The sequence below is a fragment of the Vigna radiata genome, chromosome 11 (assembly GCF_000741045.1).
Source record: "Vigna radiata var. radiata cultivar VC1973A chromosome 11, Vradiata_ver6, whole genome shotgun sequence".
In the NCBI taxonomy this organism is placed as follows: domain Eukaryota; kingdom Viridiplantae; phylum Streptophyta; class Magnoliopsida; order Fabales; family Fabaceae; genus Vigna; species Vigna radiata.
In genome coordinates, this window is record NC_028361.1 from 16268754 (window position 1) to 16291322 (window position 22569).

Genomic DNA, 22569 nt, shown 5'->3' on the forward strand with positions numbered 1-22569 from the left:
ACATTACCCAACAAACTTATTTTTGTTGTTCTTCTATGGTTTACCACCCAATGACTATATTCCTATTATGGTTTAATTTTTCAATCCATCTTCACCAACTTGTTTAGAATTTGCAAATTGGAAGATGGGAAGAGATGTTGCACAAAGTGAAAGGAATAAAAGATGTAAAATTGAATATTAGAATAAAACTATGACTTTTTGAAAATGGAAAGAGTAAAATTAATAGCATAATATATGATGAATATCCAAAAACAATTTTCTATCAATATCATGGAGATATATATATTGTAAATAGTACAATAGGTAAAATAAACAATACAGTATAAACATATTTAAAAACTAGAAATAAAAATAAATAAATTTCTTATGTATAAATATCAATTTTCTATTAGAAAAAAGTAAACATAGGAAAGATCAAGTTAAAATTTTAAAACTTCAAGTACTCCTCTCACTATTTTATAATTCTTTTAAACTTTTATATTGATACAAATGAAACCAACATCTCCCTTCCATAAGTAAAACTAAGATCATATTTCTTTAGCAAGTTTTCAAGAATGAAAAAATTAGGTGAGAATGAGTTATATCAGCTGGAATTTTATTTACTGGGATAGACCTACAAAAAATATTTACTACTTCTAATATATGAACTTTCCATAAAAAAAAAGTTTACACTACTTTCAATATAAAAACTTAAAACATAATATTTATGTTTTTCTTTTTATATTATTTCTGCTTATTATAAGACTTTTAACTTATATTTATATTCTATTAGTCTCTTTATAAGTGTGAATTAAACATATATTTTTCTTGTTTTTAATGAGAACCAAAAGTTTGTATGCCCTTTATTTTGTTTGTTTGTGTTTCCTAATTTGTCTCTTAGCTTCACCAAATTTTTGCATCCAATATAAATGCTGACAAGGGGTTGTGTTGTTGAAAACATGCAAACAGAAAAGTGACAGAAGAGGTGAAAGAGGGTAGCATTAAAACCAGCTACAAAAATTTGTTCAGAAAATGTGTAGCAAAAGTAAACACTGAATTTATTGCTCTGGCTCAACCCCCACATTGCTGGTTCACATGCATTTCTTCTTCCTTTGAAATTTGATTTATCCACACCCCTTTGTATTTATTATCTCACATATAACTCCACTTTGATCATTATCATCATCATCATCCCCTAGACACAGTTCTGAGACACACACCTGCACATTCCTTTCCATCTTACAATGCCAGAGACTTTTACTGTGAAGGTTGAAGAGGGAAGGCCTGCAACTGATGGAAAACCATCTGCAGGTCCTGTCTATAGGAGCATTTATGCTAAAGATGCTCTCTTGGAAGTTCCTTCTCATTTGGAATCACCTTGGGATTTCTTCAGGTCTCAAACACACTTTTCTTTACTTTTCTTTTACTAAATACTACATTTTGATCTCTCATACACTCCAAATTCTTAAATCATTTGTCTTCTGTGATGCATTGAGTCATTTTGTAGGAAAATTTTATCTGTTTTGTTGTGTTTATGACATAGATCAACATCACAATGCTCACATTCAGGGAATCTCTTCTAAATACTTACTTACTTTAGAGGGTAAAGTGAGTAATTATAGTCCCTGATGAGAAAATTAACATACAGTATTCATGCACTTACATGGCAAATAATGACTGTGTTACAATGCCAAAGTTTTTTTTTTTTTTTTTTCATCAATAAATCTGTTCACTTATTTAATCATTATTCAGTTTAGAGCGGCAAAATTCGAATGGAAGTGTATCTTTTTTTTGCCCCATATTAAGAAGTAACATTATTATACTTTTATCCAACTGTGCTAGTACTGATTTTTATGTATATTTTCTTGCTAATTTTAAGTATTTTTTTTTTTAATTTTCTTTACTACAATTTCTCAATTTATCAGTTAGATGTAAAGTTCTTCCTCCAAAATTGTATCAAATGACTATTTGATGTGAATTTTCTATATAAGAAAAGAAAAGCAATACACCACTTCTTATTCAGTTTTGGTGCTTCATTTGGCAGGGACTCTGTTAAGAGGAACCCCAACAGCAAAATGCTTGGTAGGCGTCAAAAAACAGAATCTAAGGTATCAACTCCATTTTTATGGAACTTAGAATTAAAATCTCCTATTTTTGTTCATTGTCCCCTTAAGTAAAAAGTGACACAACACACTAATAGAACTAGTACTCTCTTCATTGATTGTTAGACTTTTTTATGCTTACATGTCACCTTTTACCTAACTTGAGGAAATGAAGACAAGTTCTCTTGTTAGGATAGCTCTAAGAGTCTAAATTATTTGGGAAAACAAATTTATCCTCAAATTTTTGAAAACATCATGTGAACGTTGAGGTGAATTTACAGGCGGGTTCCTATGTATGGCTTACATATCAAGAGGTTTATGATGCTGCCTTGAAACTGGGTTTTGCCATGAGGAGCCGTGGTGTTAATCCGGTGAGTTTGCAACATTCCTTGTTCTTTCAAGATAATTGCATTGAATCACTGAATAATGGGAAATTGATAGTCTGACTAATGGTTTTAAATCACAGGGAGATCGTTGTGGCATATATGGATCCAACTGCCCTGAATGGATCATTGCAATGGAGGTATACCACTTTCTTAGTATCATCATATATTATTTTTCCTTTAACAAAGCCTCGTATCTAAGAGTTTAAATCCAATGCCATAACATAATTTTGCTTACATCATATCAGAAGTAAATTTTAAGTTTATCTCAATTCTATAAAATTGATTTGTACGGTGTGGTTTATACCTATATAGTGTATATTGTTTTTATTCTAATATGTCATCAACCAATCGAAAATCATCATTGGTATGACTTTAAATTACTAATCATAAAAGTAATTAAACTATTCTACCTAAATATTTGAGATTGAATTACAATGTAAAATTTCCTTAAATTGTAATTGCAATACTATTTAGTTGATATTCCGGTGGGGCTTCACTTGATTCCGCTTTGCTGTTTTGCAGGCTTGCAATAGCTGTGCAGTGTCATATGTTCCCTTATATGACACCCTTGGTATGTGTATTCTGACTTAACAAATGTTTTAGTTTGCTTTTACCATTTGAAACATTTTTGTGGACACAAATTGGAGCATATATCATCAAGTTTCTCTTGCTCAACACTCATTCAGTCTGTAATTCTGCAAGCTAGTAATTGACTTTGGCTTTGTCTTGGTTTTATGCTTACCAGGTCCTAATGCAGTGGAGTTTATCATAAATCATGCTGAAGTTTCAATTGCATTTGTTCAGGAAAAAAAAATTCAATCAGTATGTTCTAGTTCTTTGAGCACAGTTTTCTTTTACTACTTCTAGATTTTCCAAAACATTGAATTCCTCTATTTCTAATATTACCATATTTGCTTAGTAACCTTGGATTCAGTGAGTGTGACAGATAATTTTGCTGTTTCATAATTTGATGATATGGCTTTGCTTGAACCTTCAAACTCACTAGGATTAGCTTACCTAATTCTTCCTCATATTTTACCCCCCTAGTGTACATGCTTGCCATAGAAGGATCATCATTACACGAGTTAACAATTAATTTGTCATATTTTGCATGCAACTTTCAACACATAACTATCTTGGTCTTGTCTCCTCATAAACTGTGATGAGAACTTCATTAGGTGAATTGAATGTATACATAAGCTATTATATGATGTTACTATCAGCAAGTTGCTTAGAGCAGTAGTGTAAAGTCAGGTCTTGGAAATATGTAATGCCTACTGCAAGTCCTTTTTAATGCTGTCTTTTATAGAAATCAGTTGTAATTAGCAAGTTATCCATTGAATTTCCCGAGTGAACTAACATCTTTTTCCACAGATTTTGTCATGTCTTGTGCAGTGTTCTTCAAATCTTAAAAGTAGGTGAAGCATTGATGTTTTAGTTACTCATAGATTAAGGGTCTTACCTCCATTCCATGCTGACCGAGTTCTAATTATTGATGTAGCAATTGTGAGCTTTGGAAGTGTATCGACCACACAAAAGAAGGAAGCTGAGGAGCATGGTGTGTCCTGCTTCTCGTGGGAAGAGTTTCTCCAGATGGTAAGATATTAAATCTGGTTTTCAATTGGTGCTCAAAGTCAGAATCATGAGTCTTCTTTTCTGAGTATTCTGAGATATTAACCTTTTAATCCTTGTTCTAGGGATGTCTGGATTGGGATTTACCATTGAAAAAGAAGACAGACATTTGCACAATAATGTATACAAGTGGAACAACTGGAGATCCCAAAGGCGTTGTTATTAAGAATGAGGCTTTCATGGCTGAAGTGTTGTCTGTTGACCACATACTTATGTTAACAGACAGAGTGGTAAGAACCATTTTCCTTGAAGCTTAATTAGTTTCATCACATATAAATTATAATATTGACTCAGGGAACTATGCCACCCCAATCTTTCTTTGGCTTCCATCTTGACAAATGTCACGATGATTTTCAAATGGAACATAATTTCTTAAACCCAGTTCTGATAACTGACAGTGACAAGACAATTTTTGTAATATTTTTAGGCAGCAGAAGACGATGTGTACTTCTCCTTTCTTCCTCTTGCTCACGTATATGACCAAATAATGGAGACCTATTGCATCTCCAAGGGCTCATCGATAGGATTTTGGCAAGGAGTAAGATTTTGATTCACCTGATAGAATTAGTTTTTGGCTCTTTCTTTAAATGTTCTGTTTTAATGTCCTTAGGGATTTTACTTGTTGATTCATGCAGGATGTCAGGTTTTTGCTAGAAGATGTTCAGGCACTTCAACCAACTATATTTTGTGGTGTTCCTAGAGTTTATGATCGTATTTGTNCTGGTAAAACAAGAATGCTTCTTATGATCATCTTTGATTCTGTGACTACCATATTTAAATCAGAATCAAAATCTTAAACAGTGTTATTAAATTCTGATCTTTGTATGACTACATTATCCAATAAATAAGCTCTTCATTTGAAGGTATCAAAAGCAGACTTGCCTCAGCAGGAGTACTGCGGAGTACATTGTTTCAGTATGCTTACAACTAGTATGTTTCATGATTAAACTCAAGTGTGAAGTTATCTGTATGTTTGTGTAAACTAATTTGGAGTCTAATGACAGCAAGCTAAAGTATCTGGAGAAGGGTCTTCCACAACACAAAGCAGCACCTCTGTTTGATAGGCTTGTGTTTGACAAGGTATAATAGTACTCTAACTTCATGTGTTGTTTTCATAAACTTTGGTTCTAAACTAAAATATAAGTTTCAATGATAGACAAAACAAGCACTGGGTGGACGTGTTCGCATCCTGTTATCAGGAGCTGCTCCTTTGCCTAGGCATGTGGAAGAGTTTATGAGGGTTACCAGTGGATCTACATTATCACAAGGATATGGTATGGTATATGAGAAAAAGTATATCAAATCTTTCTGAATCAAGGACTTAATTTTCAGAAACTCACTTAAAAAATAGAAATGATTAGAGGTGTCAACATTATCACAAGGATATGGTATGGTATATTTATATTCTACTATAGAGAAAAAGTATATCAAAGCTTTCTGAATCAAGGACTTAATTTTCAGAAACTCACTTAAAAATAGAAATGATTAGAGGTGCCAATTAAACTCATGGTCCATGTGCCAACCCGAATCCACTTCTAAAAAAACTTTTATTTTATTGGCCAACCAAATGAGGGGCCTCAAAATGTCCATTCCCCAAAGCTCTCTTCTAAGGTAGGTTATCATCAAGGCCAAAGTGGAAGGTCGAACCGAGTCAAACCATACTAAAATTCATGACGAATTACTTAGATCAAAGATTGAGACGAATCAACTTGGACCAAAGGTTGACTTGAATGATCTGTGGGTTAGGCCAATTTGATAGTTCTAGAAATGATGGTTCAATACTATAAAAGAATTCTAGCATGATTTTGATATAATTGTGACATGTAATTGTGTGCATGTGCATGATCATATTAATTTATTATCATTTTGATGTGGCAGGTCTTACTGAAAGTTGTGCTGGGTGTTTCACTGCCATAGGTGATGTGTATTCTATGACAGGAACAGTTGGAGTTCCCATGACAACCATTGAAGCCAGGCTTGAATCTGTGCCAGAGATGGAATATAATGCACTTTCCAATGTAGCCCGAGGAGAAATTTGTCTGAGAGGAAATACCTTGTTCTCTGGTTATCACAAGCGTGAAGATCTGACCAAAGAGGTTATGGTTGATGGTTGGTTTCACACAGGTAAGCAATGTTGTTCTTTTTAATTCAAAATTCAGTGATTTGTAAATAAGCAAAAGAATTCAAATACAAATACATCATTACAGGAGACATTGGAGAGTGGCAACCAAATGGAGCCATGAAAATTATTGATAGGAAGAAGAATATCTTCAAATTATCTCAAGGAGAATATATTGCTGTGGAGAATATTGAAAACAAGTATTTGCAATGCCCCCTTATAGCATCGGTATGTTTCTGGTTCATTCACAGGACAGTCATTAAAACTAGAGAAACAATAGTGAGAATTCATTTTTTGTTCAGATATAAATTTACAAGAAAATTTCATCAATCAAGCAATACACATGTTTGTATCTACTTATAAAACTGTAAATTTGTTTTATTTCTAGTTGAAGCAAGATCTCTAACAAGAACTTTTGGATAGAGAGTGATGTCAATTCTAGTCGCACTCAGATGTTATTGATGTTTGTGTCTCTCTTGTGAATCTCCTCCTTAATAGACCTAACAAATATCACAAATTTAAAATTTATCTGATCCAATAATTGATAAAAAAAAAAAAAAAACTTCTTTGTTATGCAGATTTGGGTGTATGGAAACAGCTTTGAGTCATTCTTGGTGGCTGTTGTGGTCCCTGAAAGAAAGGCCATTGAGGATTGGGCAGTAGTGCACAATGTGAGTGATGATTTTAAATCATTATGTGACAATCTAAAAGCAAGAAAGTACATTTTGGATGAGCTCAACAGCACTGGTCAGAAACTCCAAGTATGTATAAATAGTAGTTCATTATGCTGTGCAGCTAGTTTCTGGTTGTTTTAGCTATATCTGACATGAAACAAACACTCTCAGCTCAGAGGATTTGAGCTGCTAAAAGCCATTCACCTGGACCCAAATCCCTTTGACGTGGAGAGAGATTTAATAACTCCAACTTTCAAATTGAAGAGACCACAATTGCTCAAGTACTATAAGGTGCTGTTGTCAACATTTTTATAACCCTTTTAGTTAGCAGTTTGATTCACAATTGCATCAGTTTTTGGCTTCCATGCATCAGCAACAAATGTTTATCTGTAAATTCCAATCATATGTTAGTCAATAAACACTACTTTTGCAGGATCACATTGATCAACTATACAGAGAAGCAAAGGGAGCAATGCAGTGAACCATGTGCAACGATTTTTCTGAATTCTAGCAAAATCCATTTGGCATTCTGTATATTTTGGTTCATCATTGTATTTACTCATGTGAAAAATCATAAATATAGATAGAATAGTTCGTATGTTGAAACAGAAACTTTTTTGTAAAAAAATTACATAATAAATTGTGTGGACAATGCAACTTATTTATTTCTTTTGGCATATGAAATCCAATCCAAATACAAAAGGTCCTTAGGGAAATAAAATTATAACATATACCTTAATTCTTATTTATGTCATGCACAGTTTTAATATATTCTATTTTATCACTTTGTACAAGATTATCATATGTTGTTTATATAGAATTTGTATAGTATTTTTCATAAAAACATTTTTTTAGTTTTATACACATTTTCAAAGTTAAATTTTAGTAAAACTGATTTTTTTTCCCTTTATTGAATCGGTTTCAAATGAAAAAGAAAAATTAAAACCTATATCAAATTTACTACACAAAAAAACTTTAAAACAAATAATATATTAGAAGAAAATATTAGTTTCAACCTTCTAAATGAAGAGAGTTTTCAAATTGTGGTGGCTGTCTTGCATGATTTCATATGCGAAACAAATTTGTTTCCAACCTTTAATTTATAAGAGTAGGAAAAATAGTTAAATGTAAATTTATGATTCTAGTATTCTTACAAAGATAAATTAATCTAAAGTTTAGTCTTTTTATCTAACATGATAAATGTCAATTCTTATTTTTCAAGATGATGTTTCTATTTTTCAAATTGAAGACTCATTAAATCAGCTTTTATTTTTATAAATTTAATTTGATTAGAATTAAAAAATTAAATTAAAATAAATTAAACACTTTTGATTTTTTTTTTTAAATTAAATCAAGTTAGCCTTATGTAAAGGCTAAAACTAAGTTATTTTTTTAAATTAAATCAAGTTAGCCTTAAATTTTTATAATTTTTTTTTAAATTAAATCAAGTTAGCCTTATTATTTTTAAATTATCAATGTATTATTATTTTTTAATTTATGTTCAATAGTTTATTTGTTTTTTTAGTGTATATGTGACCACAAACTTGCTTTCTTTCATATAGTAAACATCAACGTGTTTTAAATGTTAATTATAGCTTTTTTTTAAAGATTTAATGAAATAGGTACAAATATGATTATGTATTGTTGCCTGTAATTGTATAAAAGTAAACTTTTTATACTTTATACATTTTTACATTTTTTTCATCAATTACGATTTTATTGTATCCATAAATTTCTTCTTTGAAATATTATTGATAAAAGTTTGTTCTAATTTAACAGAAATATCTATCATCCTTGTATATAACTGCAAAATGTAACACTTTTTGTTAGGATATCACTAGTAATTTATAAAAGTAACTATCTTTTGATATCATCATCAACCACTGAACTTAAAATAACATTAAACCAATTGGAAAAAACTTTATTCTAATTCAAACTCAAAACCTGTTAAAAAATAATTCAATTTAAATACATATTTCAAATACATAAAATAATCCAAATGATTTCCAATGTTTCTCCTTTTTCTAGGTAGCTTTAGCATCTTCTGTAACAACACATGATCCTATATACAACTCGAGTTATATTATTATCGCACAAACATAAACAACCAAGAATGATTTAAGAAAAAAAAATATAATAATACACAACAACCACACTACTCAAACCAATAATTTCATCCATGAATCAAACCATATTCATACAAAACTCAAAGACATATTTCCACCAAGTAATACCAAACATTATGTCTTTTCTTTCTCGTAACCTACCATCCCTCTGACTGTTCACCAAAGTCTTAGAGTCATCTTGCATGCTTTCATAAACCTTACGAGTAACACTCTATTTAAGCACAAAGCCTTACAACTAGAATCATTCTACCTACTTCCATAAGTCTTACGAGTAAACTCTACTTAATCCTAAAGTCTTACGATCAAGATTCGTTTCCCTAGCTTCCATAAGCCTTACAATGCTTAAGCCTAAAGCCTTAAAGGTGAAACAAACTTCCTTTTTCTTTGGCTTACCAAAGCCTCAAACAAAAATGAACCAAACTCGGCTTTACAATTACGACAACAAAAGACATAACACCCAACTCGGTCTTCTAGTATCAACTGAACCAACGAGTTAAAACACATCAAATAACTTATCCTACAACAACAACTCGATCATGCTTAAACATAACTCGAAAATCAATATACACAACTTGGCAAAGAAACAACATAACTCGACCAAAACTGCACACAACTCGGTAAACATCACAAACAATTTGGCCAAGGTAAAAAACTTGTGACCGAACTTCAAAACATCAATAGCGAATTTAAAAACCTCTTAATCTAGGTCTGATAACGGTAATTCTTACCATTATTTATGGTGCATTTTTCATGCCAAATCAACACTCCTGAAGCTTTAAACATGCTTGATCCTCTTCTTTATCCAACTTTGTGAATAAACTTAGCTTAGGTTATACACTTGAGTTTTCATCTCTTTTCCTCAAATTTTGTAGGAACTTTGAGTACTTTGGAAAGGCATTCAAGTTATAAAGAGTGGAGAACCAAGGGAGGACCACAAAGAAGAAGTCCAAGAAGCTCACCTAGACTGGCGCTGGGCGCCACCCATCTCACGCTGGGCGTGAAAACTGACTGTTTCCAGCAAGATTTCATGTTGGGCGCAACTTCCTCACGCTGGGCGTGAAAATCCACTGTTTCCAGGGGTATTTCACGCTGGGCGCCACTTTAATGGCGCTGGGCGCAAATTGTCTGATGTGGCACCCTACCCTATAAAAGGAACACAGTTTTCGAGGGTTAGGATCTGCTTGGCGGCTGAGACCTGGGGAAACGTTCTTGCACCTCTTGGAGCTAGTTCTGGACAGTGGGAGCTCTCCTCTCCTTCTCCTTGAGTCTCTTCTTCACTATTTTCATTCCATTGTAAGCTCAAGCTCTCCATTAATGGAGAGCTAAGTTCATTATTGTTGGAGAGTGATGTAAACTAAGAACTTCTTGTAAATGCACTTGTTCTTAAATGAAAAATGCTTCATTCATTGCTTGTTGGTGTTTTTGTCTTTTACTTAATGCTAGTTATGACTTGATCAACCATAGCTTGATTGTGGGGTTTACTTAAGGTTAGGAAACATTGGGTGAACCTTGAACTAGACTAAACACCTAAGGGAAATAGTGTCTAGGGATAGAGCTAGGACCTTTAGTTGTCATAAACTTCTTTTCTTAATGCGGGTGAGTTTGGTGGATTACCAAGGGATTGGGATTTAACAAATGAACCTANGCTATCTCACCAAGGAATTGGGTTTTAGTAATTTAGCTAGTTGACAAGAACAAGTAATTGATGAAGGGTAGTGTAGTGCATTTGCGTAGGAAGGAATTAGTTGAAATCATTCTCCAACATGTTCATTCCACATAGTTATCAATCATCTCATTTTCACTTGTTTTGGCCCCAAGTAGCTCAAACTTTTACTTATGCATAATTTTTACTTTCATTGCACAATATCAAACAAAAATGGAATCATTCTTTAGTTTAAATTAGTTAGTAATTATACGATAGTAGAGTAATAACGAAGTCTCTTGGGAAACGATATTCGGTCTTACCACAAAGAATTTGATCCAATAGCCCAGCTTGGTCAACTAACGTGACAACCTAGCTCGGCTAACTGACTACACAACCAAACCAAACACTAACCTAGCTTGAAAACCACTAACCCAGCTCGACAAACAATAACCCAACTCAACAACATGGATTATCCATAAAACAACTCAGAATGATACTTAAACAATTTAGATTTCACTTACAACAACTCGGTTCATACATATATCAATTCAAGTTCAATTTAAAGAAACAATAAAATATAACAACTTGAACAATGCAGTTTCTTGTTGAGCACCTCAGTTTCCATCTAAAACTCTACTGTTCCACCTCAAATAACATAGAGCAAACCATAAAGAACTCGGTTCCAAGCACCAATAGCTTGTCACAACACAAACTTTCTCACTCCATAAATTCTATAGCACGGACCAACGCAACAAACATTAAAAACAACCCTAACTAACTTAACAACATGGTTTCAAGCCTAACAGCTCAACATCCACTCAAAACCATAAAACAACCCAAATAAAATTCAACTAGCACGTTCAAAACACTTCACAATTTGATCCTCTTAAAAATGGATTTACTAACTAGTATCACCATTTCACTATACACATCACTATGCACGAGTCCATCAACTAACGATTTTCATATAAATTACTCTAACAAAAAATATTCATGCACTGAACAACCAAAACATGATCTATGTCAACTAAACTTTTTAATAGAACCAACACATTTACTATTTATCTAAACAAATTGCAACAAACATATGAACCATCAATACCATAACATTTACCCAAATCCACTCAATTGCAAGAATAAATATCATAATTGCACACACTAAAGATTTAATCACATACATGAACGTTTCTTCTTCTGCAACCAGACCATGAATCATAAAATACAGAGTGTTTCCCCACACCAATAGGATGTACACATACTCACAAAAAGATCACCAACAACAATAAAGATATACAACCATAACCATATGATCAATATATCAACATCACACAAAGCAAAAAGAAAGGAACAACTCTACTTACCTTATATCTGCAAAATTCTTCCCTTAAACTCTTGTTTTTCCTCTTTTCCACTCCACAATTTCTATACTAGCTCTCTCATACACAAAACATAACTCTAATCCCAAAAGTGCACCACAAACTCATGTTCTATTTTGTCTTATTCCTTATTTTTGCATATTAAGTAGAATCTCCAACCCTAAAAAACTTACAGCGCATACACTCTAACAATTGCCACTTAATTCACCTTAATGATTTGTTACCTCTTGTGCCTGTGACTAGATTCAACAAATGTGCCACAATTCATCACCTTCTACAAAAACGCAAAAAAAAAAAATCACTTCTACTCTAGCCAAGTTTCGAACTCACCATCCTTAAGTACTAAACCAATACATCAAACCAAACAAACTATCACATTTATCTTGCTATACACATGCACCACAAACAATACAAACATAGTCACACACCACACGTTCAATTACTATAAATAATAAAAATAATTAGAACACATCCAATGCACACAACAAGAATCAAATAAATGATCACTAACCCATAACAAAGAGCTTTAACCACATTTGTGTTACACTTTACTTCCTTATTTTAATTAATATTATTCACATTCAAACCACCCTTTTAGATATTTTAGTTTTTTCCTAGGTCGTACAAGATTTCCTCTGGCTCTTTGGGGTCATTGTCCAAAACAACTTTGACTCGATATCACTGGCAAAGCTGATCACGTTGTCCTCCAAGGTTTGGCTCCATCTAGAGCGGTTCAGGCTACTCGGTTGGCTACTGTTTGTAGGGATATGGTGCTAATGATGACGGGATGGTTGTTGGGCTATTTTTGGATTCATAGTATAATAGATTCTTAATTCTTTTAGATTCGTGGCGTAATACTTTTGGGATAATAAAAAAATATTAAATAATAACATAATAATAAATAATAATTAACACATTAAACTTTTAAAATTTAATTATAATATACAAATATAAACTAAATATACATTGCTTCGTTTAAAAATCTTAAATAATCTTATTCAAATGTAACATCGAANTGGACCGAATAATAACACCAAGTATTAATTTTGAACACCAAACANACATTGTTTTGAAATGAAGATAAATAAATAATAATTAACACATTAAACTTTTAAAATTTAATTATAATATACAAATATAAACTAAATATACATTGCTTCGTTTAAAAATCTTAAATAATCTTATTCAAATGTAACATCGAAATGGACCGAATAATAACACCAAGTATTAATTTTGAACACCAAACANACATTGTTTTGAAATGAAGATAAATAAATAATAATTAACACATTAAACTTTTAAAATTTAATTATAATATACAAATATAAACTAAATATACATTGCTTCGTTTAAAAATCTTAAATAATCTTATTCAAATGTAACATCGAATTGGACCGAATAATAACACCAAGTATTAATTTTGAACACCAAACAGACATTGTTTTGAAATGAAGATAAATAAATAATAATTAACACATTAAACTTTTAAAATTTAATTATAATATACAAATATAAACTAAATATACATTGCTTCGTTTAAAAATCTTAAATAATCTTATTCAAATGTAACATCAAATTGGACCGAATAATAACACCAAGTATTAACTTTGAAAACCAAACAGATATTGTTTTGAAATGAAGATAATCCACTTCTAAAGAAAAAACACCAAATAAATAAAGGTCAGAACAAGGTAGAAGCCTTGGTAAGGGACTTAATGGTAATACTAGGACCAAACCCAGATTGCTTAAACTCAAACTGAAACGTGTCGTATCGTAAGAAGAAGTCCACCAGAAGCAATCTGCACAGCACCACCACCAGATTCTTCCCCGCACACTGCTTATTACTGACCGAAGCCTCCTCTGTCTCCTTCCCATTAGACCACAGCACGTGTTTCAGCATCTTCTCCCCTTCGCCCACAAACCTACGCGCCACGAAAACCTCCGCATCCTCGAAGATCCTAGGATCCTTCGTGGCGAACGGCTGGTATCCGAACAGCATCTCCCCCTTCTTCACCTCGAACGATGCGTCGTGGCTACGCACCACCATGTCCTCCCTCGCGCGCCCGTACTGGTAAGGCACCACGGGTTCGATCCGCATCACCTCGTACACAACGGATTTCACCAACGGCATCTTCTCCAGCGCGTTTAACGTGACTCCTCCTTCGGCGCTCACCACGCCCCGAACTTCACTCGCGAGGTCCGCGTGGAGTTTGTCGCCGGCGAGGCCCACCCACTTCAGGAGCACGGGGAACTGGTTCTTGAGCCCGCCGTAGGCGTTGAAACCGGCGGTGAAAACCACGTTGTGGCAGGCCTCGTTCCGGTCCAGGCCCAGCTTCTCGGCCTCGTTTAGGAGCGTGGTCGCGTGCGTTCTGAAGGCTTCGTATAGAGTGTTGTAACCGGACTTTGTGAGACACGCGGGGAAGGGGAGCGTGCGGATGAGGATGTCTTCGACGTAGTTGAAGATTTTTGGGAGACCTAACGTCGCAAGTGGGGCCAGTTGAAATAGAAGCCACGTGTCCACCAGCTTCGGTCCCTGAAAACAGAATAGAATACTGTTTAATTTTTGTGGGTATACGGATCGACCTGTTTTAAGTGTGCATTCTGATAAACCTGCACCGGTTTTGTTTTGTATGAATGAGTCAAACAAACATTCTGCACTATGAATAGAAATTGACAATAATAAAGACTTATCTTCTCATAAAATTTTCTTTAAACAGAAAAAATTATAAAAAAGTCTGTAAGTCAAAGTATATATATAAATATAGTTGATGAATCATGCCTGAAACGACAAGAAAAATAACAATTTTAATGGCTACTTGAGTTACTTTAACTATAAAATTCGAATTACAATACCAATTTCCCTACGGATTTGGACCCAGCACCCTCAATCTTTTATTAGCCAAAATACAGCATGAGCTGCGTGTTCGCATTTTATAATATGAAATTAAAATTTAATCTTTGTAACAAATATTTATTATTTTACATCAATGTATATTTTAATTTGAAAGTTAATGTATTTTTGTTATCGTTTACAAAATATAGGGTTAAATATGTTTTTAGTCTCTGTATTTTGGGGCGATTTTGGTTTTAGTCCCTCTTTCAAACTAAGGTACAATTTAGTCCTTTAACTTTAAAAAAACTCTGGTTTTAGTCTTTTTTATCAAATTTTTTTAATTTTATTTGCTGTTTCAACCGTATTTCTCAGTTAACATTGAAGTAAAAATGTGTCAAACAGTGTAAACAATCCAAATACTATAATGAAACATGCTTGAAAGAACAAACAAAGTTAAAAAAATTTGGTAAAAAGGACTAAAACCAGTTTTCTAAAGTTGAAGGACTAAATTGTACCTTAGTTTGAAAGAATGACTAAAACCAAAATCGCATGTAAATATAGAGACTAAAAACATATTTAACCCAAAATATATAAAATATTTAAACTTAAGGTCAAAGGAAATTGAAGTGATGCATTATATTGAAGAACAAATCAAAGGTGGGAGAAGAGGGAATTTAGAAGCTAGGTCAAGGTTGATACTTATTTGGAAATGAATATAACAAAATAAAATAAATAAATTTTTTTTTTATAAATTAAAGAGTATGCTTCATAAAGTAAGATATCTACATGAAATACTCAATTTTATCTATATTACTACATAAAGAGAGTTCATCAAAAGAACCATATAATTTTTTATAATAACTTTTTATCATTTTTAAATAAACTATTTTATTTTTTGTTAAATTAAAAACAAGTTTATCATTTAATAAAATACACAATGAAACAACCTCTCCTGGAAAAAGATAATGGCATACTATATATTACTTTTTAATCATTTTTATTTACCATACTTATCTTGTTGATTTTGAGATCTATCAGAAATTTTCTTTACATAATTATACCATAAAAAAAATTAATAGAAACACTAGTCTCATGAAGTTTTTTATGTAAAGACTTATTTTTGTAATGAACTATAATATATTAATAATTTTTTTTTAATAACGATTGATAATAAATAATTTCTCACTATTTTATTTAGGGTTAAATATGTTTTTAGTCTCTATATTTTGAAGCGATTTTGGTTTTAGTCTCTCTTTTAAACTATGGTACAATTTAGTCCTTCAACTTTAGAAAACTCTGGTTTTAGTCCTTTTTATCAATTTTTTTTAACTTTATTTGCTGTTTCAAAGGCGTTTCTTATTTAATATTGAAGCAAAAATGTGTCAAACAGTGTAAACAATTCAAATACTAGAATGAAACGTGCTTGAAACAAAAATAAAGTTAAAAAAATTTGGGAAAAAAGACTAAAACCAGAGTTTTCTAGAATTGAAAGACTAAATTATATCATAATTTGAAAGAGGGACTAAAATCAAAATCGTTCCAAAGTATACGGACTAAAAACATATTTAATCCTTTTATTTATATTAATATTTGAAACAGACCCATTAGCAAAAAACATTTTCGTAATAGTTAATAGACAGACCTTGGAAGCGAGGTTAGTATGGGAAGGGTCTCTGTTATCGCAGAACAGCCTGAACATGAAGTTGAAGGAAGCATGGCTAAACACGTCGTTGAAACCTGCTTCCGTCTTCTTGCTCAGCTGATCTTCGATCTCTGCAAAGGATTCACGGAGACAGTTTCGAAAAAGTGGGAGAAAGGAGTCTTTTCGTCGGGCCAGAGCTTGGAGGAAGAAGTCCTTGATGAGTTCGTGGTTGGGCTCCGTCGTGTCGAGGTAGGCACAGACGCGGAAGCCGCCGGTGAACTTCGTGGAGGGCATGAAAGTGCCGTCGAGGACGTTGAACTTCTCCACTTTATTGTTGTCGAACAGTACAGGAAAGGAGGCCCCATCCAGCAGCGCAATGACACGAGGATCGGAGGAGATGAAGGGTCCCGGCGGCATGTTGGTGCGAATGACGGTGGAGCTGTGGCGGCTGATTCTGGAAGCGAAGAACTTGTCGCGGCCCTCGTGGTAGAAGTAGTTGTGGCGGTCGATTATGGGTCCGAAGAATGGGAGGCCGTAGCTTCCAGGGATTTCTCTCAGCGGACGGTGGTCGGAATCGGAGGAAGAAGACATGGTTGAAGAGAGAATGAGAGAGAGCAAGGTAGATTTTTTCGGTGTGGGAGTGAGGTAGTGTGTTTTGTTTCTTGTAAGAGGGAACATAGTGTGTGCTTGTGCAGAGGAAAATGATTCAAAGAGATCGATCATAAACTATCATATTGTAAAAAAAGTTTTTTAAAAAAAAATTAAAGTTGATGAAATCATTATTTCTAAAAATATTGATTGATTAAGAGAGAAGGAAAAATAAGTATGTATTTATCATTTTTCATGTTTTTTTTGTTTGGCGTTTAGAGTACAAGATCTATGAAGATGATGTACCGAATCTTTTTTTCTATTATTTTTATTTAAGAAGGGGTGATGATTAAGAAAGAAAGGACACAAAAATAGGTTGTGGAGTGGTAAACAAGTTCACACGGGTCATTCTAGGTCCCCCCTAAAACCTATTCGGTCTAACCAATGGTACTTGGGATGATGTATGGTAGGAAATTTAACTATAACCTAATTTGTGTTTTTGCATGTTATAAAGTTTATGCCGAAATTAGTTGTGATAATTTTGTAAATAATAGAACAACTCTTTTATTAGTTCAAACATGTAATAGACAAGAAGTATTTGTTTTAGGTTGTAATAATGATTATTTGGTGGTAAACTAATTTGTCATACATAAAATTAAGACTATAATAAATAATTTAAAATTAGATAAAAACAAGTTAAAGATAGGAATGGTAACAAAACATCTCATCACGATAGTGTTTAATAAAAAGTTAGACCGTTTAGGATACATGTAGCCAACATTAAACGTTATATATCCTAAACGACTTTATGTTACTCAAAACATACAACGTTAATCGATAATACACAAATAATTCCTAAATGCTTAGGATTGTTTAACGCTTCAATGCATATATGTCTAGTATTATGGTGTGATCAATTTTTCTGTGTAAATTATCAACTTTATTCAAAAAGTATACTCAAGATAAAAAGAACGTTTAAAGACATGAACAATTGTTTTGTCATAACACAACATAACTTGTGACTTTTCTTAAGGGCTATACACCTTGAAGAAAGTCAAAAGTTTTGAGTAATGAATCTTTTTTAAAGAAGCTTATATAAAGAGGATTGCATGAAGAGAAATTTTTTTTTATCAAGATTATTGCAATACACTCATGTTGCTTCTCTCTCTAAGCTTTTTCTTTAAAGACTTACTTTTGGAAAGTTCTTTTACAAGTTTTCAGAATATTTTGTAAAAGGTTAAACCTTTTGTGATTGTAATCTTCCAAAAACACTTCGTTGTTTCTAAATTCAGAAGTGAATTCAAATGTAAGTTTAACTCAATGGAATTAGACGTTCTAGTCATTTGGACTAGTATCTATACCGGGAGTGGTGAAACTTGTCTAACTAGTTGGTTAGGTTGTAAACTAAGAGTGGTTAAACTTGTGTGTAATCTTTGTGATTAGTGGAACCCGTTAAAGAAGTTATGGAAAAATTGAATATAATTCAGTTTGGGACAAACTAGTATAAAAACTAAGTATTCTTTCCTGTTTTTGTTTTTAAAAGTTTTTCATTCAATGCTGCTTTATAAACCTAAGTGTTTAATAACTATTGCAAATAATCTAACTCCCACAAAGTAAAATTAAACATTGTTTGTGAAAATGTTTAAAATACTATTCAAACCCTCCCTCCTTTCTAATGTTTTCTTTTGTTTCAAAACCATGTTAGATTAAAAAAGTAGCATGATTAAAACTTCCTTACAATTCAAACATCACACTTTATCCAAACCAACTACTAATGCATTTAATGCATAAAGCTACACTAAGACACCAATGCGAGTAAGAAAATCTTACATTTGAAACTTTATTCATGATCCAAATCTAAATTTTAACCTAAGCTAAGTTAAACACTTCTTCGTCATCCTTCATCTTACAAGAAATAAGTTCGAGAAGGTTAAAGAGCTAAGTATTAGACACAGAGACAGACTCGATAAGCTTTATTATTTATTTAAAAATGTGTTATTGGACTTCATTTTAAGAGAGCTAAACACATGTTAAGAAAGGAATAAAAAGAAAAGACACACGTACATAATACAATAGATAAACATTAATGATGATGCAATGCATCGAAGACGCAAGAAAACAATTAAGCCATAGGATAAAATGGTAAGTTTCAATGGAAAACCCACACCAAGGAAGCAACAACTCCAAATACTAGATTGAGCCGAATGGTAGGTTTTAAGAAAAAGCAACAAAAAAAGCTAGGCTTTTTGGTTACGAAAAAGCAACCAAGACTAACGCACCATCCAATTTCTCCAATTTTTGTTTTTCAATCTTACGTTTTCCATGTTAGCATCTTAAAAAAATTATAAATTCATTTGAAAATTGCCACGTCAAATATGTCAATATTGTGTAAAAAATGTGTTAAAATATTATTTCCCTTATTACAAATATCGTAATCTTCAATAAGAATATTGATACAACAGTCATACTTAAATATGTATTTTAACCGTCAAACTCAACTTATTAATTATAATCAATTCTTCTCATTTTTCGTAACGATCTATATATAAATTTTTAAAAAATAGTTCCAATTCTCATCATTTATATTCTTTTAATCTAATGGCTCTACTTAATAAAACTGTCATTAAAAAAATAAAAGAGAAAGATGAAAAAATTTTCATAAGAAAAGAAAAAAGAATAACACCAATTAAACGGTCAAGATTAAAAAAGACAAACCTATTAATAGTAGCTATACAATAATTTCCCACAATAAAATAAGTTAAAGATTAATACTAAAAGGTAATCATAATACTACATAATTAAAGAGGATCCAAGAGATCCATCTTTATATTCATCAACTTTGTACTTTACATCATATTACAAGTACTCCAGGTAGTAATTTTCTTGTTCTATGCACGTGTTGCCCTTTTTTGATGACAATAAAATGTTGTCAGTTTGAATAAATGAAATATGTAGAAATGGAATAGATCTTCAACTAAAGTCTTTAAATGGAATAGATAAATCCAGACTGGTACCGGATTGATACAAGTACAGGAATAAGATCGAGGCAGCTTGGAGCTCCCTATATTTTTTTCATCTACCCTTATATAAGATAAATTCTCATTTCAATGAGAATTTCTCCTATTTTAAGTTGTACAATAAAAAATAAAAAATACTTCCTCATTCTGTAAACAATTTCTGAAATATACAAATCAGACATAATTTTTTTGTTAGAAAGAAAACTTCTGGGATTGTACCAGAAATTTAAAAAAAATCCAGATTCATGAAATTTGCCAAACTTGAAGAGACTATATTCAAACATTTTCTTTAGTTTTCCACACCAAAAACGATCCTATGATCAAGCATATATATCATTACATTTAAACAACACCTATTGAATAACAAAATACTAAGGGGCTAGAAATAAAGTAGTACGATAAACCGAACTCTAACTAGGCTCAGACTGAATCATTTTTCATGACATTTGCTAAGCTTCAAGACACTACACTCGAACATTTTGTATTACTCTACTAAACCAATAATCACTCAAAACATACTACGGATCCATCAAACCCAACACCACCTACGGTCTGTTCCGAGAAAATTATCCCTAAGCATTCTACACAGGAAGAACAAATAAATAAGTTTCTCTATGACTTAAAATTAACTTATCCATGAAATAATGTCTAGAAACTCTTTTATGTCTTCTGTTATTTTAACTTCTTTATAAGTCAATGTTAATTTATAAAAAAAAAAAAATCCATTTTTCCTTCTTATTTTCTTCTATTGAAAGTGTTTATAAATGTTACAAAAAATTGTGTATATAACGAAATTTATACAAAGAAACCCTTATGTGTAATATCTCTAATCTATGATTGTACATCATGTAAGTCTATCTGGCCAGAACTAGATTTTCAACTTGCTCAAGCAGTGCAGAGTGATTCGTGGAATATATTGCCAAGAAACACTAGTTGAACTTCCAAATCCAATAAATTACACGTGACTTAAACAAAACAATCGAATTGCAGTGAACATTATTTTTTTCTTCTTACAAGATTAACAGTAAAAACACAACAACACGGAAAACAAAAAGTGTTTACTTTTTCTTTTTGCCGGCAATGGCAACCTTCTTACCCTTCAAGGTCCTGCAATTGTTCTTGGTTCGCTGGCCTCTGCACGGAAGCCCCTGAATATGCCTTATTCCTCTGTAGCACTGAATGTCCTTCAATCTCTTTATATTAATCGCATTGAATCGTCTCTGAGGCCCCCAACGACATCGAAATTCACAGTCAGTTACAATAATTCCCAAAGAAACTCACAGAAAAATTAAAACAAAAATGTAATAACAGTATCTTTGCTTACCAAGTCTCCTTCAATCATGTATTTGGAGACCTCGTCCCTGAGAGTGATGAGTTCCTCCTCAGTGAGCTCCTTTGTCATTTTGTTATCCATGCTTATATCACACAAGATCTGTCGCGCTCTGCTCCTTCCAACTCCATGAATGTATTGCAGCGAGTACTCGATTCGCTTGTTGTTCGGAATCTCCACACCGCCAACACGAGCGCACTTGATGCTCAATCCTTGAACCTGCACACACACCTCCAGTTCATGTTTTACTGTGCCAAACACGAAACCCTAATTGTGTGTGGTTACCTTTGGAGTATGAGGATTCACAATGTTAATGGAGACAGCATTGGAGAGGCGAGAATTGGATATTATAGCGAGTGAGGATGCCACGGGCATTGCCAGCGTTTGCGCCATCTTCAGTTCTTTTTTCTCTGCAAATTATGCACCATAGCCAAAAGCCATAGCCTTATCTATTTCCTCCTCAACCAATGCCTTCATTTCCAATCTCATCTCAGCCCAATTAGCAAGTCTTACAAATGGGCTTCTTTATACCTCTAGGCCCGCATATTTTTAACTTTAGCTACTGCACTCCCACAATTATTAACTTCACCCTTTCACAATTTGCATTTATCAAAATATAATACTTCTAACATTCATATTTTTTACTTTATTCTTAAGCACATAATCAAAATAAAATATAAAATTTATTAAATTTTACAAGAACTTTTATTATTTATACAAATATAAAAAGATAAAAACATAAAAAATAAAACTAAAAAAAACATAAATAATAGAATGAATTTATGTGCACATGTCATTCTTTTAATAGATGAAGAATTATATGATATATACACTTTAAACATTTTAATAAAATGGATATCATTTATTAGCTTCGCGTACCATAAACTTATATATGTCATTTCAAAGTTTACATTACTAGTTGCTTTCACATAGATTTAAGAGCATTTAAATATTTTCTGGTATTAAGATGAATTCTGTATCAGTTGACTTGTTTTTTTAGCATAAATATGTGTTTGATATTATTTCTGCGAAGTTTGTCACGTCGAATTGCCAAGCTCGGTCTACCGGACTGTTATACCAAATTTAACTAAAAAAACCTGTGAATGTATATGCATTTCGA

At 32.5% G+C, this 22569-nt stretch overlaps 3 protein-coding genes across 3 annotated transcripts; 1 reads left to right on the forward strand and 2 right to left on the reverse strand.

Moving 5' to 3' along the window:
- Positions 1 to 841: 841 nt before the first annotated feature.
- On the forward strand, positions 842 to 7594 carry LOC106776334 (long chain acyl-CoA synthetase 2). Its single transcript, XM_014663757.2, has 19 exons — positions 842 to 1372; positions 2024 to 2087; positions 2363 to 2452; positions 2548 to 2604; positions 2990 to 3038; positions 3213 to 3289; positions 3842 to 3881; positions 3969 to 4063; positions 4165 to 4329; positions 4527 to 4637; positions 4735 to 4822; positions 4963 to 5029; positions 5104 to 5179; positions 5256 to 5373; positions 5978 to 6223; positions 6307 to 6446; positions 6797 to 6979; positions 7064 to 7183; positions 7326 to 7594. The coding sequence occupies exons 1-19, from the start codon at positions 1224 to 1226 to the stop codon at positions 7371 to 7373; spliced, it is 1983 nt and encodes a 660-aa protein (XP_014519243.1). The 5' UTR covers positions 842 to 1223; the 3' UTR covers positions 7374 to 7594.
- A 5982-nt stretch (positions 7595 to 13576) lies between these two features.
- LOC106778055 (allene oxide synthase 3) lies at positions 13577 to 17248 on the reverse strand. The gene is made up of 2 exons (XM_014665943.2): positions 16515 to 17248; positions 13577 to 14572 (listed from the first exon to the last, which is right to left on the reverse strand). The coding sequence occupies exons 1-2, from the start codon at positions 17235 to 17237 to the stop codon at positions 13721 to 13723; spliced, it is 1575 nt and encodes a 524-aa protein (XP_014521429.2). The 5' UTR covers positions 17238 to 17248; the 3' UTR covers positions 13577 to 13720.
- A 3730-nt stretch (positions 17249 to 20978) lies between these two features.
- On the reverse strand, positions 20979 to 21898 carry LOC106778056 (30S ribosomal protein S13, chloroplastic). The gene is made up of 3 exons (XM_014665944.2): positions 21735 to 21898; positions 21444 to 21668; positions 20979 to 21339 (listed from the first exon to the last, which is right to left on the reverse strand). The coding sequence occupies exons 1-3, from the start codon at positions 21840 to 21842 to the stop codon at positions 21178 to 21180; spliced, it is 495 nt and encodes a 164-aa protein (XP_014521430.1). The 5' UTR covers positions 21843 to 21898; the 3' UTR covers positions 20979 to 21177.
- Between the last annotated feature and the right edge of the window lie 671 nt (positions 21899 to 22569).

Excerpts from the sequence above, each read along its gene's own strand:
- LOC106778055 (XM_014665943.2), bottom strand. The coding sequence starts at position 17,237 with ATGATCGATCTCTTTGAATCATTTTCCTCTGCACAAGCACACACTATG. Across the intron at positions 14,573-16,514 it reads ATACTAACCTCGCTTCCAAG|GGACCGAAGCTGGTGGACAC; the intron begins GTCTGTCTATTA and ends TTCTGTTTTCAG.
- LOC106778056 (XM_014665944.2), bottom strand. The coding sequence starts at position 21,842 with ATGGCGCAAACGCTGGCAATGCCCGTGGCATCCTCACTCGCTATAATA. Across the intron at positions 21,669-21,734 it reads TGAATCCTCATACTCCAAAG|GTTCAAGGATTGAGCATCAA; the intron begins GTAACCACACAC and ends GTGTGTGTGCAG. Across the intron at positions 21,340-21,443 it reads ACATGATTGAAGGAGACTTG|AGACGATTCAATGCGATTAA; the intron begins GTAAGCAAAGAT and ends TGGGGGCCTCAG.